This window comes from Fundulus heteroclitus, chromosome 10, assembly GCF_011125445.2.
Source record: "Fundulus heteroclitus isolate FHET01 chromosome 10, MU-UCD_Fhet_4.1, whole genome shotgun sequence".
In the NCBI taxonomy this organism is placed as follows: Eukaryota; Metazoa; Chordata; class Actinopteri; order Cyprinodontiformes; family Fundulidae; genus Fundulus; species Fundulus heteroclitus.
In genome coordinates, this window is record NC_046370.1 from 11,319,843 (window position 1) to 11,347,319 (window position 27,477).

Sequence of the window (27,477 nt, forward strand, 5' to 3'; positions counted from 1 at the left end):
TACTGTGAGAACCAGCTCACGGATGACAACAATCTTCTTTGTCCGAACCGTGGCCTTTCTGCGCTCATAATGGAGCAAAATGTGGCCTGGAGGGGGGTGGGAATAATTTGTTCCCAGATCTTCAGTTTGTAATATTTTTATTTGAGCCCAGGAGGGGACCTGTTCGATTGCCAGCTTCCATTGTGTCCTGGCGAGGAGCACGAAAGTCTTGTCAATTAATTTTTCTTTTTGTTCTGGAGCAAAGGGTTCCAGAGGGATTTCAATTATCAACCAATTAGGAGGTGTTTCCCGTTGTTTACACGCTTTGATGCCGTGCGTATGGATGTTGTTTAGAAGTAAAACCGAAGGAGGGTGTTAACATCGCATGACTATTTCCGCTGTGTGGCCTGTTTTGGACTTTCTGCCCCAACGGCAGCACACCACCACCCACATTACTGGCATTTTGGTGATTAAAGAAGAAGCATTATGAATGACAAACCTTCGGGTGCTTTTCTTCAGTTTCAGCAGGCAGGTTAGCAGCCACCTCCAGTTCAGACAATAAACTGAACTACTGAACTTGGTGGAAGTAACTTTAAAGGTCTGATCACATGTTGCTGGGGGGTTATTGGAAGTGACAAGCGGAAAATATCTTTGTCTTGCGCACCTTCCTGCTTCCAGCCACTTTTCTCTGAATTTCCTGACAAGCTTTTTATGTGCACTGGTTCATTTAGTTGACTACGAATCTGGACTTAAAACAAAAAGAACAAAAAAAAAATGTTTGAAGACCTGATCTTTTTGTATTATTTGGGGGTCTGGTCGAAACTCTGACTCAAACAGCTCAGCGGGAGGCCACCAAAATATTTGAAACGCCTGATTTAACTTAGAAATTTCCCCACAAAAAGGGAAGAGGTCAAAGGACCTGTTGTTCCCTGATGATTTATCTCGGTGATGTCACTCACCAATTACAAGATCACCACACGGAAGATCCAAACTGATGAATCTGCTGCACTGACAGTCTCGCCTCCAGAAGGTCTAGAAGTGGCCAAATTGGAGTGGGGCTGTTGACTTTTGGGGGTGACGGCAAAAAGCAAAAGCCATTATGAAATGTCACATGTTGGGGGGAGTTAAAAAGTGGCTAACAACAAAGGTAAATTAAATAGCCATAATTATGCCTTTGTGTTCCATTCTAAAGTAATCTCACTTTCCTCATGGTGCATTAATGTAAATTTATCCCTTTCACCGATTCATATCTTAATTTTATCCCTTCCTACTTTCATTTCATAACCAAAAACAATTTCACAGCCATGCACCTAACATCATTGAGCACTAGTTTCTATAATTTATACGTATTGTCCTGTGAGCAAATACCGTTTCATTACTCTGCCCTAAATTAGCCCAAACAAGGATCAGAACAACAGCGAATGGTAAAAGATTGCAATATCTAACTTAACTAAACTACTAGGAGGAATAAAAAGACAGGCCATGTTTTAAGTACATAACTGCTAGTTGGTTTGCGAACAGGTAGCACAGAGATGCAGAAATGGAATATATAGATTTACGAACTGACAGATGCCACAAGGGAGGGGCTAACGGGCGAGGATCTGGGCACCGCTGTATGCATTAATTTGAGAGACAAAAGGACACGTTTCAATGTTTCTATATTTACATCTAGTTATCATCATGCCAAAATGTGGGTTGGTGTTCAGGGCTTGTGTAGGTATGCATTTTCTTACATTTGCCCATTGAAGGGATTCAGGTTTTATTTCTCAGTTAAAGAGCACAGACCATGCAAAAAAAAACACTTTTTTAGCCCTTAAATACATTTTCATGTGTACGTTGAGTCTCTAGGAATGCAGAAGATTTTAATATAGCCTGCCATGTTTTTCAACCCTTTCAGTTTTCTCGGATCACCGTTAGGGTTTTTGTTTGTTTTTTTAAACAATTATGTCCCAGTATTTGCTGTGCAGCTGCTAAACAAGGCCATGGACTTACTGCTTACTAATTTTGCAAATTCGCCCTTTTAATGTTTTTTTGCTGCGGTTGTGTAGTCCAAGCTGAAGTTTGTCGAAGCTACTAGTGGAGAAGTGAAGAAAATGTTGTTGGGTGTGTTAACCCACACTACTCATTATATCGTCCGTCTGCATACTACCAAAATGGTCAAATGGGGTGAAGTGGAGCGTTCTGCGACCTGGAGGGGGGCAGGGTGTGAAGTGCCATATTTGCATTTAAAGAGACCACACCAAAACGAGTTGCTCTTAGACGAACCTCAGAGCAGGGGCAGAAGACGGGCTCCGGAGCGACAATAACAACCAAAGCATCGTAGCTCAACTTTATGTAGACCACAACTGAATGATTTAAATGTGAAAACGAAGGCATTAAAATCATGATATGTTTCCATTTAAATTGTCCTGGAGAATTGTTCTATCAAATGTGGGAACATTTGTTTTTATTTATTTTGGTGGACCACTGCAAGGCTTATGCACTACTGTATCAGAGTTATCAAATTTTTGGTGTATACGGTACTTGAAAATTTTACTTGTGAAGATTATTAGCAGCCCCCATTTGGCAACCTTTTACTAAGGTTTCTGGATGTGCCACTGGAAACAGATGAAATGACCAAAATGACTGACAGATCTGCTGCTGGTAGATATTATTTATTGGAGTAACATAACTCCCTATAGAAGAGAAGAGCAATTTTTTAGATTACTTTGAACTGTCAAAGCAAGCGCAACCGTCCACCTGATGGGCATAAACTGTTGTTTCATACTGAAAAAATTGGGTACGAACTGGGCAGAACTAAAAAGATACAGCAACAGGGAGACAAAAAATGGTAGACGACAACCTCTAGTATTATTTTATCAAATGCAAAAAATGTCCATGAGTAAAAATTTACTGAGAAGAAACGTTTAAACGACTTGCAACTTATTTTCTTGGTTTTCATTATAAGGGGTATTTTATCTCTTTGAAAAAGGTGTGATCTTTCTGTTAATAGAGGCCCCAGTTTTAACCCACCCTCATAAACATTTACAAAATGGAAAAGGGGTGCAATGACTATTATCCATGGTGCAGCTAAAATGAAAGACTCATTTAAAAAGATTTGAAAAAAATTCATTAACCAATAGTCTGAGGAACAATGCTTGACTGAAAATGAATGCAATGATGGTTCAAGCAGCCAAGTGAGTTTAAAAAAAAAAAAAAAAAACCTTATGTGCAAATAACAATTTCTGCACAAGGAGGTCTTCATGTCCAAGACAAAGGTTCCTGCAAACAAATCACTTTAGTAACATTTAAAAAGTAGAAATACACAAAATATACATCCATCAGGTCTAAGAGTTAAGATGTTCAGATGAAAATAAAGCTGCAAGTTTAAACTTGCGTTTGACAGAATTACGTGTTGATGTAGTTTTACCAGAATAAAAGGTAATATTGCAAAAATCATTCAAGGTAGCTGCAACGAAGTCACCCAAACCAAATGTACTTACATAAAAAAGGCAAAGGTTACTATGATTAGTAATGCCAAAAGTGCCAAACTGTAATAAATGAAGCAATTTATACACGCCTTGACTAAAAAGAAACTGGAAATATTTCAATTTATTTTCTTTATTGTTATTTTTTTATTTACTGAAAATATAATTTTCATCTTGGGGATTCATTACAATTGGCAGTTTTATTTTAAAGTGAAAAATTCTGAATTATTTCATGGTTTATCTGCAGTGTATCATAAACTAACACATTGTGATTTGTCAGATGACATCTGATCTATTAACCTGCACAGTTAGCCTACACCAGAATAATTATATGATTACAGAGCAGCATTTGCCTTGCTTGACACATACTTTGGGTATGGCTGCCAGATAAAAATTAATGTGCAGCAGAATGCAACATCAAAAACAACAAAAAACAATGAAAGGGTTTATTTTGTTAATCAAAGGTACGGAATTATGACATATTTCTTAAATTACAGTATGTATGAAAAGTGGCAATTTTGGACCTCCATATTTTATCATGATATGGTTAAAAGAGAAATATATTTGCTTGTGAAAAATGATAGTTAAAATACATGTGTTAAAAATTATGTCGGTGTTCTAAATTTATGACCACATAAAAGCAGTTACGTCAATATTTATTTATGGCAATGTTGACACTATGGATCTCCAAGCACTTAGCTTTGTATTAGTTTGTAAATTCAGTTTAGGTAAAAATATATATATATTTATTGACATACGTGAAAATAAACATTTTACAATTTTGGTATTTGTGTCAAATCGTATCTAATTTATATGCAAATGTTTTTATTGAAATCTGTCAAATTTCAAACTATACAGCACAGAAAACCATTAAATAATAAAATAGGGAAATTAACTGTGACGCGGTTCCCCCCATTGTTTTCTTTTTGGTTAAAAGCATATTTGGTGAAATGCATATTTAACACATTTGTATTTGGTAAAACAATTGAAATTATTTATTTATTGTTAAATAAACACAAAATGTTGCCATATATAATAAATGTATTCGTTGCTATACTTTAATTATTGACACACATGTAACAACATGACCACTTATTTATCCACATATGGCACTTTTGGAGTTCCATACAGTAGAACCGTCAAACAGTCTAAACCTCTGTTCCTTCCCGGCTGTATATGAGGTTGTTTACGCTGAAGTGGTTGGAGAGGCTCTGCGCCGATGTGTAGTAGTTCATTCTACTGTTGTCAGAGTTCAGAGGGGGGATTAAAGAGGGGGAGTAGGAGGCCAGTCCTGACATGCTGTCCCTGCTCTGGGACATTCCCCCGGGGAGCCCGGAGCCGTCGCTCCCCGCCAGCAAAGAGTTGACGCCGGACACAAAGCTGCTGAGACACGGGCTGTGCTCGGCGGAAGGGGGCGGCGACGACTTTGGCTCCGTGGAGGCCGGGGATCCGTGCAGGCTGGGCGGGGAAGGCGCCAGGAGGCTGGCGGTGTCGCAGAGTTTATGCGGAGCGTCCTCCGATTTGACCGGGAGAGCGCCGTTTATATCCGATCTCCTTTTCCTCTTCCGTCTGAAGTTCCCGTTGTCGAACATCTTCTCACAGTTCGGGTCCAGAGTCCAGTAGTTCCCCTTTCCTGGACGGCAAACAAAACGCATCTTCATTTTAGAGGACGAATCTCTCTCTCTCTTTTTATTTTATTTCAAAGTAGTTTTCTAAAGTGTTATAATTTGTGAAGTAGAAACAGGAGAAGCTGCAGACTCACCTGGATCGTCCTCGTCCCTCGCTACCTTCTTGAAGCAGTCATTCAGAGACAGGTTGTGCCGGATGGAGTTCTGCCACCCAGCTTTGCTTTTCTTATAGAAGGGGAAATTGTCAGCCACGTACTGGTAAATCTGGCTCAGCGTCAGCTTCTTGTCCTGTGCGCTCTGGATGGCCATGGCGATGAGGGCAGAGTAGGAGTACGGCGGCCTGACCATCTTGAAGAGCTCCTGTTGGCTGGAGATGGAAAGCCAGCCCAGGTCGGCTCCACCGAACCCGCTTGGAGGCGGCAGGAACTGCCTCTGGTTCGAGCCGTACCCGGGCTGCATGTAAGACGAGCCGTTGTTCCCGGGAAGGTACGGCGAGGAGTTGATGGCCGGTCCATTGAGCCATAGGTAGGGGTTGGCCGACGGGGAGGTGTAGTCACCCAGGCCGTAGCTGGAGGAGTGGGCCGGCGGCCTCTGCGGGTGGTGGTGGTGGAGGTTCTGCTGGTAGACACCGTAGTTCTCGCAGTAGACGGCCATGTCCAGGAGCTCCTGGGCGCTGTGGTGCTGAACGGGGCTGCTCTGGTGGTTTGATGCAGGCTGGTGTCCAAACCCGTTCATAATCCAGCCAAATAATCCACCCTGAAACAAATGCCGTCTCTCCGTCTCTCCCTCAGGACTGAAGCCACTCTTTAAGGGGGGAGTATTTATGCGAAGCGCCTGGAGCCTACAGGTATCCCATTGAGGAAAACTTTTTGGATGGACACACCCCTCTGCTCTGTCTCGTGTCCCCCCACGTCTCTGCCATCTACCCATCAATGAGCTTTGATGCGGCAGCGCTGCGTTTTTGCGCAGCATATTCAAAGTGGAACATCTCATTGACCGCGCGCAATTACGCATATGCAAAAGCCTGGTAATGGCACAGAAGTGGTTGTCTCACGCACGGCCCCACCGGGAGATCCACTTTTATTCGGCACCGCCCCCTTTTTAGTTGTATATATTGTTTGCTTCACAATTAAACAAATACACTTTCAAAGTTTGTAGGCATGTTCAGCCAATTAAATGGAGCAAACAAAAAATATATATTTTATTTCCAGATTGTGAGGCAGTAAAATATGAGCAATGACAAGGGGGTGAATGCTTTTGCAATGAAACAGCCTTTGGCAAGCAGAGGAGATAAGAAAACTTCTGTACAACACAAGTGGCAGATAAGCTAATGATATAGTGCTAAAGGGTTGTTTCTGTGTTTTTTAAGGAATCTTCATTTAACCGTCCTTATATGTAGGTCATCTTACCTGAAGTGTCTTTACGATAAGCACATAAACTTAAAAAAAAAAAAATGGTGATTCAGAACACTTTTCCTTTAGTTAAAAAAAAGAGAATTTTGAATGCTTTCTCATCACCGGGACTACTTTAAATGCAAACAACTGACAATTGGTCAAAACTGGTCTAAATGACTGTCGTGTGATTATGGATGCTTTAAATCTTATCTACCTACATTATCCTCAGATCAGTATTTTTAACTTTATTCGTTCTGGTAATTACTAACAGGCTTTTTTAAAGAATGAACTTGTAAGCAATGAGTGTGCATTTGGTTTTGGTGGAACAGCATAAACTGGGGATTGCTATTTTCCATGGTTGCTTTTGAATGCAGACTTAAAACAAGCCACCCCTTCCACAGAAGGAATAAAACAAAAAGTCCCTTTAAGAAATTACAATACAGCACCATGCAATGCTTCTTAAATCTATTTATGCTAATTAGTCTTGTAAAAGTCAGGTAAAAGTTAGTGTACCGCAAAACATTGTTTTCCACTTAATCAGGTATTTTAAAGACCCCCCTCCAAAAAAAACAACATTCAAAACTGTGGCAAAAGCAAAAAAAAAATACCCCCCCCCCAAAAAAAATAAATAAGAGCCCCTGAGTTCATCGTTCACTTTAAGAATTGAGAGGAAAGCATTATATTATGAGCTCTAGAGAGTTTTACAGAAAATATTAAATACACAAAAAGTGAAAAGGAGCCCCCCTCTTGCAAAGAAAATAGTTTTTTGTTTAAACCACAAAGGTTTAAATTCTTAACATGTGTCAGTGTGTAAAGACTTTTCAAAAATATATGAACCATGTCAACATGAACTTAGGGCCTGCTCCGGCTCCGCTGGTGTATTTTGCTGGATTTGTGGACAGATTTTCTATGGAAGACAAAAAATGTCAAGTATGTGGTCTTTCATCCTCATGATTCTTTAGAACCTGGAGTCTCAGGATTGATCTGGTCAGATCCAAACAAATGTGCGTGTTTGTATTATGTTTGTGAAACGTCTCTTTATCTGCAGGGAAATTTGTTTACAATAAACATCCGACAGAGTCCTGAGTTTTAACGTCAACAGGTTAGCAGACAATTACGAGTTGTCAGACACTGATCATTTCACCTATTTAACATATGGTGCATTTGCACTTTTGGTCATTTTGTATTAGACTTTTTTTTAACTCCGAAGAGGAGCCTTCTGCAGGACACTTCCTACAGACAAATCTTTTCCCCAGAAGGACGTGTACTGCCTGCTTTGACAACTGAGAATGTATTGTGATTTTGTATAACATATTCATAGTCTGCTGTCAAAAACTTTCGGTTCAATAAATATATCAACAGGATTTCATGCAGAGATTTTTTGGTTTGACCAGGGGTGATAGTTCATAAACAGGCGCGGAGCCAGTGTCATATTACATAGGGGGAGGGGATTTGTAGTGTGGGCCCTTATAGCTTTTTAGCTATTTAATTTAACAATTCACATTATGGATTTGGGGTCTCGTTTACAAAGCTTGCATACGCACAAAATCGAGCTGGAAACGTGCGTATGCCACTTTCCACACAAACGTTGGGATCCACATAAATTTAAAAAATGGAGACGGGGAAATTGATGTTCAGTTTCAGTCATATCAGACTTTAGGCGTAGATTGACTTCATCATAACTATTCACAACTGCAGTGTTATTTATGCTGATACTGGTGACACATAACTATACAAAACAAACTTTCAAGTAAACAAAGGTCCATAAGCCATCTTAAATCTTAAAAGTCCACAACATTTTATCGGAGTTCTCAACCATCACATCTCCCGATGATCAGCAGGGTGATGTGTTCCAGAGATTAACAGATTGTGACAAGGTGTGAGGCAGTTAGGCTACTTTAACTGCTGTAAACAGTCAAGTACACTCATGCATAATGCTGCGCGGTTGGAAGGCCTTGTGGGAGAGAGTTAGAAGGAAATCCGGTTTCTGGGATCAAATATTTCTTGGCCAATGATGACGACTGACAAATACGCTGATTTAGACTCCGAGCATTGCATTCTGCTATAACCTGTAGGGGAGAGGGGTTCCCTCACTTCTGGTTGGCTACACGTCACATTCAACTGGCTGCCTGCTCGTTTGTCTTTGGGATCTCCGGGTCCAGACAATCCAACATATTGAATATCTCCAATTTGAGGTCGGAGTGGGCCCAACATTCTACCTAGCGGACCATATCACTCTAACATACCACACACACACCAGGAACATCTCTTAAGATAGTCTGTGCCTGTCGGAAGGGGAAGACCGCGGCAAAATTTGGGGTAATTTCCTGCCATGTGAATCAGCCTTAAAAGACTGAGTTTTTGTTTTATTTGCCATCACCCTGGCAGTGGGCAGCTCTGGCCCCTTCAAAACCGTGGGCCCAGGGTAGCCGCACCCTCTGCCAACCCCCCCAAAAAATATATTAAATAAATAGTTTTGTGAAGGACTAAAGGTATCCTTTTAGATGGATGATGGCATGATGTTGTTCTCCAGTCTCATGTTTACATAGTCACTGTTGTTTAGTTTCTCCGACTTAAGGGTCTGAGCAGTCCTCACTGCATTGGACCGCATACACATCGCTGCTCAGCTTTGGTCTTATTCATCTTTTGGGATGCACCAGCTTTTGTCAGACTGTTATTGGGTTTGAAATTTACTGTTATGTTGTGTTTTGAGAAATTTTTCTTGAGTTTCTCAGAAACTCCTAACACATATGAAATGACAATATTTTTGCATCTCTCCGGTTTCCCTTCTCTGTTAGACACAGTGAAAAATCGCTTATTGCTCCTTTAAGGTGCATTCACACTTGCCACATTTGGTCTGCTTTACATGGAGCAGAGTTAATTTCCCCCCTTGGTCCGGACCTTTTGTCCACTTCCAAGCAGAGTCTGATTTGGTTCACTTCAGGTGTGAATATGAAACCATGGCAATCCGAGCCAACTACAGAAAACATACGTCTCTTTTGACTTAACTGACCACTGTAATAGTAACGTAGTACTAATAGACTTGAATGAGCTACTCCTGCCACTCACAGTAATTTAATAGCTGTAGTAACAGCACAAATAAGCAGAACAGAGGTTCTGCGCACAGGATTTACATGGTAGTTTTCCTCCATTTACGGGTCCGTGCTACGTCCCGTCCTATTAATTTCTGTCCAGTAGTAGCAACAATTGTCACGCGCATGTCTCTGTTACAGGTTATGGTTCACCTGCAAGTACATTGTGAAAGCAAACCACACCAAAAGAAAAAAATAAAGTCCGCTTTTGGTTCAGACCAAACAAGTGGACCAAAGGACTTTACTGGTGTGAATACACCTTTAAATATCTCAGTGTAGATCAGTTTGTAAAGACTTTTTCTACTATAAAAAATGTATCAGTAAAATAATTTACTTTCTCCCAAATTATCTGGATTAGTTTTAGGGATCAGCATGGAAAATAAGTTGCATTCAGTTAGATCATTTCCCTTCTTTACTCAAGCAAGTATTAAGCTTTGGGTTCTGGAACCCAAAACTATAACTATCTATAAGATTAACAAAAAGACAAAACAACATTTTCAAACATGCACACTCAACCCTAAAAATTCTCAGCATCATGTGAACGGAATGTGATTTACATTGAATTCTTGTGCGGCTGATATATTCTCCTTTTAAATAGTAATAATGTTGATCTTAGTTTTATAATTCAAAAATTGATTATATAAACAGACTTTGCAGTTGGAAAGACCCCCAAATCAGATTCTATTCAGGACCTCATCCAGCCTGGGACAGGCTCTGTTTAGAGCTGAGGTTTCCAAAGAACGGCCAACGGCCAGTGGAAAGCCTCCAAATTATTTAATGTGGCTCTCAACTGAACTGCAATGTAAGAATTGTATAAATAAACTAAAAGCAAATGATCTAAATAGCATTTTTAATTTGTTTATTTAATTCTACAGGGTAAGATTTTCACCGATTTCCACTGCCTTTAAAAAAGATTAAGACAAATGTTAATGTCTTCCTAAAAAGGATTTTTTTAATAAGCCATAATTAAAATTTTGGCATAGTTTATTGTTGAGCAACTAAAACCATTTTTTGCATTCTTATTAAAATAAATATTGGGACCCATGAGTACTTTCGACTTGATAAGTTTGGCCTGAGTTTCAAAAAGTTTGTACATGCTTTACTGGTATCAGCCGGAAGGAGGTTGGGATGAAATGATAATCCATGAATGAGAATCGTCTTTTTAAGTCTTTTTGACTGCTTATCACCAAAAGTCACACACACACACACACACATTGTAGATATATAGTGGGTAGAGCATGAATTAATTTTCTGGTTGCAAGATAACTGCTTCACCTGCTGCGCTCTACTCACACCAAATGAATCACTTAAGGAATATATTTGTAATGTATTTGATGTTTTCAGTGTATTTTAATTTTCAGTACATTACTTTTTGTGTGCTAATTGCGGATATGCATTAACCAGAACACTCTTTAAACACACTCAATCACGTAATAAATCATGTCAGAAAAGTGATTGAGTCATAAATGTCATAAAAGGCCAAATCAAACTTAGAATTTAATCCTGATGCTTTTTAATTGGGCCATAATACGTAAACTATGACAGGAACAGGTCTGCTTCAGCCTCAGACTCTTAACACATAAGGATGGAGCTGTTGTTAACCAGACAGTGGAACCAAGGCCTTTTTGTATTAAATCTTGCTCTTGTCACAAAGCATCTAGTTCTGATTGATTGGAGAATTCGCCCCACTGCTGTTACAAATGTTTTTTTCTCATTCAAACTAAGAAATCTAAACAAAGCAAGCTCAACCAACAGACATATTTACTGATATTCATCTCTTCCGATGAACTGTGACACCAGCTGGAGCAGTATACGGCTGAGATTTGTAAGATTCTACAGTTTGTACTAATATAACAGTCACAACTTAATATGATTTAATAACATTTGATCTGCTATTTTGGATGAAATCGAAGTAGGAACTGACAACCCCATAGATGCATTCAGTCAGCAGTCATCCCAGTGAGTGGTGGGCTCTGTAGGATGTGCCCCACACTCTAATCGGGAGAACATTCCTCCTCTCCATGACCTTGATGTAATTGTTTGGCTCCGAGGTGTTGTCCTGACCGCAAGTTGTACACGACAGCCCAAAGTAACGGGCTCTGGGGAGTGGGTGGGGGGGGGGGGAGGCTGGGTGCGGCATTTAACCCCACGGGATGAAAACAACACAACCTGTTAGATGTCTAACACCCGGCAGAGGTAATTTTTCTTGACTGAACACATCTGGCTCCACAACAGCTCAAACAAACATTTGTTTTTATCAGGAGATCCTAGTTTTTTGACAGATTTGATAATTTCTTCCTTCTGTGGGTGCCGCGGTGTCAATTTTTATTTTTTCCCCCCCTGTTTAAAACGGACTGAATTATGAGATTGTAAAGCTAAGTCTCTTTGTGTGAGAAAGGCCCCCTCTCTTAAAAAAACATTAGTGAGCAAAAGGTGTCATGAAGACTAAGGAACACAGCAGTGAGATCAGGGCTAAAGTTGTGGAGAAGCTTAAAGCAGGGTTGGGTTCTAAAAACAAATATCAAGCTTGGAACATCTCGCTGACAACTGTTTAATCCACGCTGTCGTCTATGGCTGCCCACCGTCAGGCCGGGTAAGGAGCACATCGATCAGAGAAGCTGCCAAGAATGGTACCTCTTGAGGAGCTGCAGAGCTACACAGCTCAGGTGGCTGAACCTGTCAACAGGACAAACGTTGGTCTCATGTTTTACAAAAGATTGTAAAAAGAAAGATATGCTTGAAAGAAAGCAATAATAAGTCTTATCAGATTGCCAAAAGCCATGTAGGGGACACAGCAAATGTTCAACTATGTTCTGTGGTCGAATGAGATCGAGGTTCCACCTTTTGGCCTACGCACAAAGCTTTTCACAGAGGAAAACCAATGCTTCTCATCACCCTCAATCAATCACTACAGTGACAATGGTGGCAGCAATATGCTGTGAGCATGCAATTCTTCATGGATGGAGCTAATCACTGGTCAATCCTAAAGGCTGGAAAAGACTTGAGAATGGGCAGAGGATCACCTTCCTGCTGGAAAACGACTCTGAAATTACAAACAACGGTTTAGCTCAAACCACATCCATCTGTTAAAATGGCCCAGTCAAACCCCAAACCTGAAACCCAGTTAAGATTATGTGGCGAGGCTTGAAAATTGACGTTCACTCATGGTCTCCATCCAGGACACTTCTCAAATGACGTCACAGTTCCCCAGACACAGCCCAGTTTCCCAGCTGGTCGGACATTTACTTCCTACTGATGAGCCAGTTTAGTCATTTGATTAAGGCATTTTGGACCATTGGGGAACCTTTTAACACCAAATATTCAAACATGTTGGGTAATATTTTAACACATCTGAAACCATACAAGGTAGGCTCGGCTAACATGCGTAAAAACGAAAATGACATACATATATACAAAGTTTTGTTTTTAAATTCTGTCATGCTTTTTTTTTGCACGAGTTAATGCCAGTCACTGTCATGATTTGGGTTTTTGTTTTTGTTCTCTATCATCTCATGCTACAATCAGCTTAGTCGCCTCCCAGCCGCCACTCAGCACCATAATCAGCTGCACCTGCTGGCACTAATTATCTTCTCACCAGTCCACCTGTTGCTCTGCCTACTTATACCGGCCTTATCCAGCCACTCCCTGCCACAACGTCTCATCTTGTCCCGCTGCCTGCATGTATTGTTCCCCAGTGTCTACTCGTCACTCTGTCTGTTTTTTTTTTTTCTCTAGCTTGTTTAACTAGTGTGTGTGCCGCCTGGTTAAAGTCTCTCCTGGATTCTTCGTGCTTTCCGCTGCCTCACTGGGAACTCATCTGCAGCTCCTGGTCAAATAGGCTTCAGCATACAGCTTCTGGTCAGGTCAAGTTTGCATCTGCATGCTCTGTCTGGTCAATTCTGTCTCTGCCCGCAACATCTGGTCTCCTGCTCATTCCTGCTGTCATCTCTTGGTCACCTGCCTTCATTTGTCTCCTGTTCCTGCCTTCCTGCCCTGTCTGCCATTACCTTTTATAATCTTTTAAATGCAACACTGTGTTGGTTTGAAAACCAGGCCCTCCACTACACAAAAGTTACAGTCGCTTTCCTAGGTATGCCACTGCATAGCTTGATACAGCCCTCTGCTTCATGGCTGAAGAAGAAAATCAGGCAAATGTGGACCAGGGTTGCTGCAAGTATCAAAGTTTAGTTAATTACCTTTTTTTTTTTTTATTGTGCCTTGTGAAAGTATTCAGGCCCCTTGAATATTTCACACTATCATGTTACAACCACAAACTTCAATGTGTTTTTGTTGGAAGTTTATGTATTAGACCAACACAGTGGTGCATGATTCAAAACTGTTTTTAAACAAACTTGGAACAGCGTGGTGGATTTATATTGAACCCACTTGAGTCACTAGTTTTTAACAAATTTTATGCTATGACGTTACATTTATGCTGTTCTTTTTTGTGTTTTATGGATGTTTTTATTGTGAAGCACTTTGCGGTTTTTATCCCGTGAAAGGTGCTTTATAAATAAAGTTTAGTTATAAATATGAATAATTCTATATAAGTAAACAAACATTCTGGAGCATAAAGAGGAAAAACTTCTGTCTAAATGAAAAATGTATATTATATGGACCTAACATAAGGACTTATGGACCACAGCTTTACAAATTCTGTCTAAGCAACAATGTAGCACTTTCAAAGCATTTTTATTTGGTAGAATGGCCCAGTCAAAGTCCAGACATAAATCCAGTTATAAATCTGCGACAAGACTTAAACTGTTCACACGTGAATCCTTTTGGGCCATTTTGCAAAGGAAAATAGATAAACATTTAAATCATTAGAAGTGCAAACTGGTAGAGACACAACCCAAAGACTTGCAGCTGTAAATACAGGGAACGCTGGCTCTGGGAGACTGAATGCTGAAGTATTGTGTAAGGCACTCTATGATATATCAGAAAACTAAATGTGATGCCTGGAACTAAATCAGCTATGATAGTGCTTTCCAGAGTCAGTGTTCAAGACCCGCTACCCTGCATGTTTTAACTGTGACCCAGATTTAACACACCTGAATCAAATGGCTGGTTTGGGAAATTACACCAGAATCCTGCAGGACACCTTTCCTAGAGGACTGGAGGCAACACCTTTGTGTTGAATTAGCCCCTACATTTTCTTTGTGCTTATCTGCTATGGATCCTCCTAATCTAAAGCCCAGTAGTTTTAAAGCTCTTGGAGGTGACATGAGCTTTTGCATTGTAGATCATTTCAAATATGGAGAGATCACAGAGCCATCAACGTCCCCTCCAACCTGAGAGATTGTGTGAGATCTCTACCACAGGTGATGGGAGAGCTGCCACACTGTCTCTGCTCTGTTCAGTATGTATCAGCAGATTTCACGACTGGAATCGGAGCTCAACACCCGCTGGTATAAACCAAGGCCTTCTAGGTTAATAAGGCTCGTTTTCTGCAGACTGCCTCAGCTTTAACTGTGTGACAGTATGACTTTGACATCTGCAAACTGTTTACTGCTTTAAAGTAATTACGGGACTATTAGATGCACTCAAGGCCATTAAAAATCAGGAGAGGGTGAGATAAAGTCATTAATTTTGTCTGTGTAAACAAATTATTCCAGTGGCCAGAGGCTTGTTCTGCTCACTGTCTCCCTCCAGTGGAGAAATGAAGAATTGACGCAGGGATTTTAATGCTTATGAATGCAGAAAACATCCTGGGAAGATGAAACTACGTGCAGAAAAAAAACTGCTTTCAGACTCTTTTTCAGAATTTGCATTCCACCTCTGTCTGCCTTGGATCTGCCGTCGTTTTTCTTCTGCGAATCCTTTATTTCTGAACTCAGTGGATGTCATTCTTAAAGTTGGCAAAGACAACCCCGCTGCATAAAATGTTACAATCTCCAGCTGAGCTTTGCACTTTGTCTTTAGCTATTTAAAGGAGTTAATGAGGTGAGTAATAGTTTTAAATTACACAGGATAGTGAGAACGGCTGGGAAAATTGCCGGCGCCTCACTGCCATCTCTGCAGGACTTCAGCAACGATGACGTCCTGCGGATGTGTTTGTGGAGCACACTTCATCAGAAAGAACTTTGCATTCATCCAATCTCCCGGGTAAACAAATAAGAAGGCAAAGGGGGCAAGTGGCCAAACCTACTGGATAAAGAAATCAGCATTTCCCTGATTTTTCCAATTTTTTTTCATTGTAATTTCCTGAATGGATTCTGTGCTTCTTCACTTTTCCAAAGTCTGGGGCCTTGATTTCCAAATGAAATGCCATGCTTACTTGGATCTAAAGCAACCATTCTCTCCATATTTCAGCTTAGATAGTTCATATGTTGTCTCTGATTCAGGAGTGGCTTAAGACAAGGAGAGAGATGGTTGTAACCCATGTCCTGTAGCTGTGCGTGGTGGCTCTTTAAGTGCTGACTCCTGTCAGAGCCTATGTCTTAAGAATCTCACCAAAACTCTGCAATATACTTTACAACACAGTTTTCTCTTGTGAATAGTTTTCTAATACCCTTTTTCCTTCCATTCAACTCTCCATTAATATGTTACATACAGACAGCTGATTTAGCATTGCTCTTTTTTGGTTTGTATCAAGCTATTTGCAATAAATCAATATCAAAGGATACTGACAAAAATGCAAGATTATTAAAATTTGTAATAATAAACTTGTTTTTACATGCAATTAAAAACAACACTATGAAGTCCAGATATTCCCTACTGTTCTCTTTCTCATCTGTCATCACAATTAATCCAACACCTTCTGTGACTTTTGTGTCAGATGGGAGCATCCAGAGCTGTGAGACTTGATCAAACAGGTGGAATTTATACTTAACATTCAAAGAGGAAACATTTCACTCTTGCAGTTTTATAGCCAACAAATGTTCTCCAAACTGTCCCCTGCAATATTAATATAGACAGATATTGCAATGACAGCATGGTTTGAAATATTGTGCAGCCATATGCAAACTGTGCCTGAAGATGGAGTAGAATTTAAAAGCTTTCCAATGTTAAACGAGGTAAACAAGGAAAAAAAAAATGACAGGACCATTCAACCACATCCATGTGTTTTGATCCAAGCCATTCCACCGTAGCTCTGGGTGCATGTTCCAAGGTTGTTGTCTTTCTCCACTACTAAAAAGCTGCCATCCCTTATTGCTCCTTATTTAGCTCTGTCCATCTTCCTATCTGCTCTAACCAGCTTCCTTCTCTTTACAGCGGTAACACATCCACACGGCGTGATGCTTAGCGGAGCAGCTTCTACAGCTTTCGGGAAACTGCAAAGGGTACTTCTCCTTGCTTTCTTTCAACAATTTAATTCTTGTCGCTCTTCCAAAAGGGAGAGCTTTGTGGAGGACACAAATAGTAGTTGTCTGGATCACCGATTCTCCCATATGAGCTCTGCAGCTCCTCCAAAGTTACCATGTGCCAAGAGGACCCATGGTAACTTTTAGAAGCATATTCCAATTAATACTCTTTTTGCAACTTGTGAGTTTAAGTTGGGGTTGTCCAAAAAAGTTAGTCCTATAAGCCAGTGTCTAACATCTTGTAGATGTTCCCCTAATTCAACACACATAAATCAAATTAATGGGTCATTAGCTGCCGACCTACAGAACTTAATGATATGCCAAAGAGATATTTTATCCATTTCAGTAAGCTGGAGCAATGGACATCAACAAAAGGTGCAGGACTCTGGCTCTTAGAAGGGACAGTGTGTAACTAATTTGGTATTTTTCTTGTATTGCTCCAGTATTGCTTTCATGAATACATATTCTGCCAAAAGATAATAACATCACATCAAAAATAATGTAAAGTAATCATCGCCATTTCCGATTTCAGGAGCCTAATGGGGACAAACTTGTCAGCAATATGCGGTTTCCCTATCTGTCCTCTGTATGAAGACATGCTCTCTGTGGAGGAGGAGTATAAACAAGCAAAGACATCCGTAGATCATTCTATTTACCATTTTCTGTTGAAATGGAAGACCCTCCATACTGCCCAGCGAGAGGGAACAGAAAGTGACCAAGAAAAGAAAAGAAAAAGAAGTATTTACCGGGAGAAAACAAGAAGCTATATTGGCGCAGCTATTATTACCAATTGGAGTGAAGACAATTCATTTGGGAGCGGGAATTAAAAATGGATGCAGAGGTTCCAGGCTTTCTGCTGGACGGGTAAGTTAATTCACTATAATGGTGGAGTTTATTGTGGCTTATTGTTAGAAACACGGCAGTGTAGTCCAGCAACAACTCTCTCTCCTCCCGGCAGAGACGACTTGTTTGTTCCTCTCCCTCTCAGGAAGTATTTGTATACATGGAGGGGTGGCGTGATATCAACTGGTTCACTGTCTGTGGTGCTAGCAGGTCTCTTTACTTGTGTTTATTGTCGCTTATTTTAGAGTCCAAATAATCACCTTCTTGTTCAGAAACAAGCCCAAAAAACTGCAACCCATGACTCACAGAATCTACAAACGACTTTAGAAAAAAAATAAGCCCCAAAGTTGCTTATAATAAGTGGAGTTTGCAACAATGCATTTCCCATGATGACTGCAGCTATCAGCAGTAGCTTGGAACCAAATACATGGAGGACATGTTGACATTTATGAAACTCCGTGGCTTCTGTAGTAATTACGCGTTTAACAGCGAGGTTGTTTGTAATTCATTTAGTGCACCACTAGATGGCACCCCAGTGTGTAAATCTTGCACACTGGGGCTTTATATTTATCCCTGGTTAAGGTGAACAATCATTTTCTTTTAAATATTTATTGATCTTATTTTGTGTAATGAAGGTTATTGGGTCTGAAAACAAATGTGTGCCAAACCTTCCTGATTTTTCTTTATGAAACATCTTAGAAGCAGTGTCAATCATGCACGGATTTGCTTGCCAATCATATAATTTCCCCTAAAGACACGTTGAAATTTGTTATCGTAATGTGACCAAAATGGGAAAAAGCTCAAGTGAATATCTTTGCAAACAGTGTACATACAAGGCATTATACCTACAATCTCCTCTGTATCAATCATATATGGTGAAAATTTCCAAAAGTTTTTTTTTTCAAGTGTTCACATTAGAAGCAACAACCTAAATGGCAACATTGCTTGTGGAAAAACAACTTAAGATAGGTGTCTACCTCCACAGCCCAACTCAAAGAAAGCGCTTCTTAGCAATTAGAGGCTTCTATCTGTGTTCTCCCCTTTGACCAATTACTGTTTGGCCCTGACAGCATGTCTGCTTGCAGGTGTTTGGCTGCCAGTCCAGAAGAAAGCGCACTGAGACTGAAATACAAGCAGCTGGGACTCCTGCCTCACTGCTGTAGGTTGCATTAGCCCAATTCACTCCTCCGCCTGGTAGATTTACACCTCTGCTCCTGATTACATCCTCGCAGGGCATCCAAATGTTTCTGCTGGTCAGCAAGAGCCAAAATCACAGAGTTTTATGTTGCTTGATCAACACGGCGTGAAAGACAAGGCCTGCAGTGCCCGCGTCCTCCAGGGGAGGACAGCATTGTCTCAGAGGTGACATGCACGTTGTTGCACAATGAACCGAAGCACATTCATCAAGCCAAAGTGTGTAGCTTTCTGGGAGGCAAAATATATCAAAACCCAGAATATGATCAGCGTATTGATTCTAATCTCACAGGAGTCAAGAAATAGAGAAGCGTCAGAATTTAAAGTAACTGTGAAACAAATGAAAAATGCGTCTGTCCTGAAGTTCACTGTCTGAATGGGGAGTGTTTCATTTTTATAAACTATTATGTTTCAATGCCAGTTCTGCTATGTGTTATATGCAACGTTATAAGTAAAAAGAAGTGTGCTTAAAATGCTTTATAGCTACTGGCCCTTGGTCGTTGCATTAGGTGAATCCAGGTATCAAAAAAAAAAAAAAACTGCAACACATAACACTACTGGAAAATATAGACATGAAACCTAATTACAATGGTGTAATTAAAAAAAGTTAAGATCAATATTCCTCCACTGGGTCAATATGCCTCTGGCTGTTATTAGTTAGTTTCATGCAAAGCTCCAACGAGCTGGGAATTCTGCCCTCTCATCAAACCACTTCTCCTCCCCCGATCTCTAGGTGAGTTTCCTAGCAACACATCCGTCTGACTGCCTGGGAAAGCCCTGAGCTTTAATAATAGCCTCGGCTAATATAGATCACCACCACTTGCCCCCCTTCTGCTTTCTTTTTTCCCTTAAAAGAAAAAATAAATAAATCAAGATAATAAACCAGAGCTCGGAAACGGCCATGTGTTAAGCTCAGAATCTAAATCTGCACTAAAAGGTTCAGATTTTTAACATGCCGTCCACTTCTATTGAGCCTTATTGTCAGGTGGTGATAACTCTTTAGAGCTGCCAGTGACAGCCAATCTCGGTCAGAGAGATAAAGCATCAGTCCGGAGTTTGTAAAGTTTGAAACGGTGAGGAAAACCTGTTAAAGGTTAGTGAAATGTCTGCACCACCAAGCTTTATTGGTGGTCTGGTGGTGGTACAAGGGAACTTCAGACTCATTTCAGGGTTTTCATGAAGCAGCTAGTTCGCTTCTTACCTGGGGCTATCACCATGGCGATATAGCCAAGCGGAGACCATGAAAAGCACTGCCTCACAACAAGACAGAACAAATTAATGCTCTGGGAAAAATAAACTAAATAATTAAAAAAAAGGTTCAAATGATGATTCTGTGTGAACAGTGTTACATTTCTTTTCCCCTGCTCATCTACTTTACTGCATTACGGCTACATTCACCACAAAATTGTTGAGAGATACTATCAAAATGATTTGGTCAAATGCCTTGACATGCAAACTTTTAACATTTTGATGCAAAAGCTTTAATATGGTACCGGCCAACCATTGGCAGCAACAACAGCTTCAACCTTTCTAGGAAAGCTAAATACACAGTTTAGGAATGAGTTTATGAGAATATCTTACCATTTTCTCAGGGAAGCGTTTATGAGGTCGGACACTAATGCTGGATGACGAGGCCTGGCTTTTAATTTCCACTCCAAGTAATCCCAAAGGTTCCATCAGGGGGAGATCAGTGCTGTGTGCAAACCCTTCAAGTCAGGGAAGTAGTGGTTGCCTAGTGGTTAGGGTGTTTGAGACATAGAGAAGCAGCAAGTTCCTGGGTTTGAGTCCCGCAGACTGCCAGTCTGGGCAAGACCTTTAGCCATGGGCCTCACAGTAGCATCCTAATGCTTCCTAAAATAGAGATGGGTTAAATGCAGAGGATAAATCTGATTGAAATGTATGTTGAAATGAGAAAGATTATAGTTATATAAAAGTTCTGCCACGACAAACTTTTTCATTCTTTAGTTTGTCCTCATTGGACCTTGCTTTGTGCGCTGGTGCAGTCATGTTGGAACAAAAAAAGAGCCATCTCCAAGCTGTTCTCACAAATTTGAGAGATAAATTGTCCAAAACATCTGAATCGCAAAGATCTTCTTTCACTGGAACCTAGAGGCGGATCCCCAATCCATGAAATCAGCCTCGCCATGTAATGACGTTCCACCAAACTTGACACAATGCAGTCAGACAAGTGTTCTCCTGGCACCTGCCAAATGCAGACTCTGCCACTGGGTTGCCAGACAGACACGATTATCCCAGAAAACACATTTCCACTGCTCTAGAATCCAGTGGTGGTTTGAAAGTTTGCTCGACATCCAACAAGGGCCACATTTAATGCAATATCGTACATGCTTTCAAGCCAGACTGCAATGTTAATAACCTATTATTTGCTTGCAGACACGTTTTATTTTTATTTTGAGGCCATCCATCTGTGTTGCTTTACTCTGATTGGTCCATTTAGTACAAATACCCCTGTTTTCCATGAAAAAGCACATGTCTGTTGTAAGTACAGTAAGTTTGTGCTGAGTTACCAAGTACTTAGTCGTTTAGAACTACTTTAGCCTGATCTTTAATCCACACGACTCCCAGAGAAGAAATCTAGGTTTTTCCTAAAGAAACCTGGATTTCTTGAACGTGGTTTGTAGTATATGTCCCAGGTTGGTTTAGTAAAACAAAAACATGTGGGAAAGCATCTGATGTCTATTGTTAAATATGGTGGAGGAGCTGCAGTGATGTGGGCCTGTTTCTCTTCTAATTACCCATTTTATCAGAGTCCAGGGGCTTTTCAGGAAAAAAGTAAAAAGGGTCAACACTGGGATGTTCAGGTGGATAATAATCTAAAGCATATGGCCAAATCAATACAGAAACAGTCCACCAAACACATCGACCTTCTTCTGAAGCCCACCTGTTCTCCAGACCTGGATCCTGTAGAAAACCCGTGAGGACAGGAGAAGAGGAGAGGACAGAAAGATTGGGCCAAAAAGAAACAGGGAAATATCCTCTTCTGTTTGCTGCGGCCACATGACCAAAGACATAATGTGCACTGAAAAACCAATCCTGACAAGATTATGGTCATCTAAAGAAGTTTTTTTTTTTTTTTTTTTTTTTTTTTAGGAAAAGCAACATTTTGTTATGTGCGTTTTTTCTAATTTCTTTTTTTTTCTTTTTCCCAATGTCCTGTCTAGCAATGTGGCAATAAGAATTGATGTCTTAATGCCAAATAGAGCTCGACAGATTATGCTTTCACAAGTGGAGCAATCAGCTTTCGCCATAGTGCTCCGCTTGATTTATGCATGTAAATAGTTTTATTGTGATTCCTGCAGGGAGAATTTCAAATTATATGGACACTACAATGGGAAAGTAGGAGAGTAAAGGAAGAACAAGAAGAGAAAAAAAAGAAAGAGAAGAGGTGAAAGAAAGATTTCTTTCAGTTATCAAACAAATATGAAAGACTTACATAGAGCGCCTGAGCTTTTCTAAATGTTCCTCTTGTCCAAATAAGAAAGTTGAGACTGTAAATACATTTCTTTGCTAGGCCTTATGAAAAAATGTCATGTTTCGAGATAGCTTAATATAAATGCAGAGGTTTCACGAACAGTTAAAAAATCCAAAGCGTGTAAATTTTAAAGGAAAAATATGCTTTTTAATTTGAGAACCTGGAATCCTAAGACATTTGTCAATTACTCTTGTAAACAGACAATACCTGCAGAGCACCAGTCTGGCTCATTTTTGCTCATTATAATTTAGATTTGTAAGCTTCGACTTCCACTGAGAGTCACACGAAAGCAAGGCGGAGATGCTCTCACAGAGAGACAACAGAAGATTTACTTCTCAAACACTTGTCATGTTGGCTCAGTCACCGAACACAGTTCATTCGGTTTACTGAGGCGCTCCCTGACAACTCCACTGCGACAGGCACAGCTTTTGTGGTTCCTGCCATCTATGACAGGCAGCTACATGCAGCTCTGCACCACTTTACAACGCCACCTACTGGTGCAGCGCCAGGGCCACAATGGGGCCACAACAGGCCGCTATAAGACTAGAGGGCAAAAGGTGCCAGGAATGCAAATGTTCTCCCTTAAAATTTGACGTTTTAACAAACAACATTTTAAACGTGGACATTAAGGTGATTTCTTGTTTATGAGAGGGTTAACTGCAAACAGCTTCAATGAATCTCAGGTGAAGGGCAGTGACGAATTAATCCACTGTGATTATTTCTAGTGCTATAAAAAAAGCCTTTGGTATTTACAGTTTTTTTCTTTTTCTCAAGCTTTAGAGCAGCACAGTGTAAGCTTTGATGCAAATATTAGCTTAATTTGAGATATATTTAAAGATTTATCAGGACAATATATGGCATGTAAGGATGCTCAGTCCAGGCTGCCCTTCTAAAAAACTCGTCTATGTAACTTGAGAGGAGCGTATCCGGCTCTGAATGGGTCATGTGACCTAGAGCACCGCTTTACGCCAGGCGGAGCTCCCCTTAAACATCAGAGCTAACCTTACATGCTTCTACCTTTCTCTTCCTTGAGTCATGGCCATGGTTATAATTACAAAATACAGTAAATATAGTTCACAAACCTGCATGTCAGCTCTGTTCTTCTGTTGTAGTTCCTGCACCCTTTCATAATTAAATGATCGAGCCTGTTGTCTGCCCCGTCCTTTTCTTCCATGGCTCCTGGAGCTCCCCTTCCTCCTCCTTCTCCCTTTTAATGGGAGACTAATATAGAGGGGTGAATGTGGCCTTGTCTTTACAACTTACTCGATGACTTCTCAGTCTGCTGGTCCAAAGTTGTCTGCTATCTGATTCCAAAACACGGAGACCGTTTAATTTTGCGACAGTGCAGTTGTTGCTGGTGGCTTTCAGCAGCACTAAACCTGCAAATATTCACAGGTCAGGTGGGAGAATCTGTTGACAGGTCAACTATCACTGATGCATTCTACAATTTGCTTTATGAAAGAATAAGACCAAGAAAGTAATTTTTTCATAGGCAGAGAAAGTTAGAAGTTACGTAAGAAAATTTGCACAATTAAACTCTTTGCTTCCTTTCAAAATGCTACATGGGGTAAAACACTGCACATCAGCCTGGGCACCCCACAGGGACACAGTAGTGGGAGCATCATGCTGTGGGGTTTATTTTCTTAAGCAGGAATTGGAGCTGGTCAGATTGATGGGAAGGTGGATGGAGCTAACACGTTCATCTTACAATGAACCGAAATACACAGCCAGACATACACTTGAATGTCTTCGATTAAATCATATTAATGTGATCTCCAGATCTGCGTCCAGATCTGAATATAATCCAGAATCTGAGGCCAGAGAGGAAACTCATGTTCACAGACACTTTTCATCAGTTCTGACTAAATTTGAAGCATTCTGCAAAGAAGAGCAAACATTTCAGTGTTTAGATGTGCAAAGTTGTTAGAGACATACCCCCCAAACACTAATACTCGGTAACTGCAGTGAAAGTTGCTTCTACAAAGCACCAATTTAAAGGCGTCTCACAAATGCAAGACACACTTTTCAGATTTTTTATTTTTTGAAAACTGGATTCATTTCCTTCAACCTCCCATTATCTTCTTCAATAATGTGTTAATATTGTGCACTCACAATTGTTTTCATAATCAGGTAATAATTTGCCCTCGGATAGCTGCACTTTAGTTTTGGCTAGTTTTAGAGGGGCAGGAAGGAAGAGCAGATTATTTAATCCTTATTGTTAAATAAATAAAGAACGAATTGCCTCCATTCCATGTAGCGGTGGCGATCTGTGCTATGTGCCTTATCTTAGTACATAAAGACCAGAGGCTCTTTTTCTAAAACAAAACATTAGAGGCTGGGAATTGTTGGGGACCTTTTTTCCTTCGCTGAGCATGCTGTAAGTGTCTGCCAGATTGAAAAGTTTAAAAGCAACTAGTAACAAAGTGCATTACACAAACCTGCACCTAGACTCTATTTGGGAGGAAAAAGCCATGAAAACACAGCAGACAGCTGCAATGATTTATGGAAATGTTGTCCGCTTTTATTATGCGACAGAGACACTTAAAGAGAAGCGCGCACGCTTGCTGCCTCTCAGCAAATGAGAGTGTGTCATGAACGAAGGGGTGTTGGGGGGGGGGTATTCACACAATATTCCTGGCTGAAATGACAAATGAGATGGGGATGGAGTCCGTTGTAAATACATTTCTCCTGGAGAGAGCGAGCCTGCTCTCACTGGAGACGACCCCACCCCCCTCCCTCCCCAAGCAAAATCTCTGGAAATCCTCTCAATTAAGTCTAGCTTTTTTTCCTATTCGCCTCCACTTTAAAGGAGTGAGAGAGGCTGAGGCATAATGGCTAAGCACAAATCACAGAGAACCTATTGAAAAAGCTGCCAGTTAACTATGCAATATTACCACTGCTGAAATGCTTCACCCTTTATTCCTATTCAATTGCAAGGCCAGATATTGAGAGCGTGCTGGGTATTCTTGATAAGTGAATTATAACACTGATGAAACTTTTTTATTTCCCTCTCAAAGAAATTGGAGTGAATGGACACGTCGTTGAAATGCAATAAGGAGGCTTAAAAAAAAAAGGGACTGGCCGCCTCTGGGCTTTAACTTTTATTGTTGTACAACTTTAAATGGCTGTAGATGTGATGAAGCTTTCATACTCGTCAACCGGGACCTTTCTGACCCCATAGACATAAATGAATCAATATATTTAACCATTAACCGTCGAAGTCAAGCAATCTATCAACTTTTTGACACAGTGAGAATATTAAGCCAGAGTGCACTTACTTGAGTAAGCTTTACGCATTTATTTAGCAGTTAATTTTTAGTTCTTATTGGTTAAATAAGTTTAAGGGATTATGCAAGAAAGTGTCATTTTGCCGTTTTATTTTAAGAATCTGGACATGACGATCCCTTTTGATTAGTCTTTTTTGTCTTTTCCCTTTCAGGTGTCGCTGCGGCGATTCATCCGTCTCCACCGAACCCGATCTTCTGCACCTTCCTCTGTCATAACATTTTGATCAGAGTGAACTACTCTAAGCATTCACTATCTGAAAATTTGGCTTCACAAAGACAAAGGGGTACAAGTAGTTTGGTGTGGCAGCTTTTCCCCAGAAAAAATAAAAAAATAAAAAATACAGGGGGTGGGGGGAGTCACTCGGTATTCCTAATTAGGATGAGAGAGAGCTTCAAAAAGCCACATTTTCTGGAGATAAAAAACACCTTCAAACAACAACATTCGGAGCATTTTTTGCCCCCTCTCAGGCAGTCACCCCCTCAAAAAGTGACAGCCGAATAGGAGAGTAGCGGAGTATGAGCAGCTTGGGGCGAACACTTCAAAAAAAGTCCCACCAGCTGGTTTTGTGACACAGAAAGCAAGGCCTGCTCAGAAAATGATGGCACAAACTAAGCATTTTTATAGCGGCCTCGAGCCACAGGGGCACAAATGACGGCTAGAAAGTGGAACAGAAAACTCCTGAAGTACCGGATCTCATCATGTTGTCTGACAAAAGTTCACAGAGTGTGTTGATGTGACATAGTAAGGAAGATGAAGCTGTGGGAGTTCCTTACACAGTCATTAGTAAAAGGCTGTAGGTGTTTGTAAGCAGAAACCAAAACCATTCATCTTGGTTCGACTCCTTTACTTTGGAAAATAACTGTAGGGGGGAAAAAACAGTTGATTTAAATTCAGAGAAACACAATTATTAGAAAACACTTAACAGAGCAATAAGCAAAATTTCATAATTTTAGATAGAACTAAAAAACAGTGATGTGAAGAACTAAAGGTATCTTTTTAGATGGAATGTGGTATGACGTCACACACCGTCTCTGTGTTGTTATCCAGTCTCTTGTTTACAAAGCCTTGCCAGCGGCGCGTGTGCGTACGTGCAGGCGGATAGCTGCCATTTAGTACTTACGGTGCGTTCCTTTGCCTCAGATGTTGGGCCAAACGAGTTGCAGATTACGTCATCTCTGCTTTTTTGCGTTCCAGTTTCCCTTGTCGAACAGTAGGAAAAAAACATGGTCGCCCGCTGTGTTGTTAAAACAATAACGATGACAATAACACTGTTCTAGCCAGTATTTTGTGCAAATAAACAGAGCTGAAACATCCCATCTGATGAATACTGAAAGGTAGCACCTGTACGATTAACTAAATATTACATAAATAATAGAGAGCTGCTACAAACAGTCAAAGTATGAGGTTTTAGTCAATGTTGCAGTGAGTAGCAGACATCATGAATGCAGAAATCGGATATCGTCCTGTTGACTGTGGTGGCCGTTACAGTTAGATTTTCCGACCCGGAGGTCGGACATTCCGACCATCGAGGACAAATGGAATGCACTATTAGCCTCTCCCTGCCCATATTGAATGCCACCGTCAGACATGTTCCCCCAATAGGCAATGTTGTTTTGCTCTGTATTATCCTTTATAAATATGGGCATACGATTCAACAGGTGAGAAGAGGAGGGGAAGGGGGGGATGCAAATGGAGTGGAGGTAGATAGCCGTGGCTTGTCACACATTTTGTTTTGGTCTACAGACAATGTTCAATAGCCCACCTAATTACATTAATACTTAAAGGAACTTATTGC

The 27,477-nt window shown here is 40.6% G+C and overlaps 1 protein-coding gene across 1 annotated transcript; it reads right to left on the reverse strand.

Moving 5' to 3' along the window:
- Positions 1-3,193: 3,193 nt before the first annotated feature.
- foxi1 (forkhead box i1) lies at positions 3,194-6,396 on the reverse strand. The gene is made up of 2 exons (XM_012873442.3): positions 5,209-6,396; positions 3,194-5,079 (listed from the first exon to the last, which is right to left on the reverse strand). The coding sequence occupies exons 1-2, from the start codon at positions 6,086-6,088 to the stop codon at positions 4,595-4,597; spliced, it is 1,365 nt and encodes a 454-aa protein (XP_012728896.2). The 5' UTR covers positions 6,089-6,396; the 3' UTR covers positions 3,194-4,594.
- Positions 6,397-27,477: the final 21,081 nt, after the last annotated feature.

Excerpts from the sequence above, each read along its gene's own strand:
- foxi1 (XM_012873442.3), bottom strand. The coding sequence starts at position 6,088 with ATGCGTAATTGCGCGCGGTCAATGAGATGTTCCACTTTGAATATGCTG. Across the intron at positions 5,080-5,208 it reads GAGGGACGAGGACGATCCAG|GAAAGGGGAACTACTGGACT; the intron begins GTGAGTCTGCAG and ends TTTGCCGTCCAG.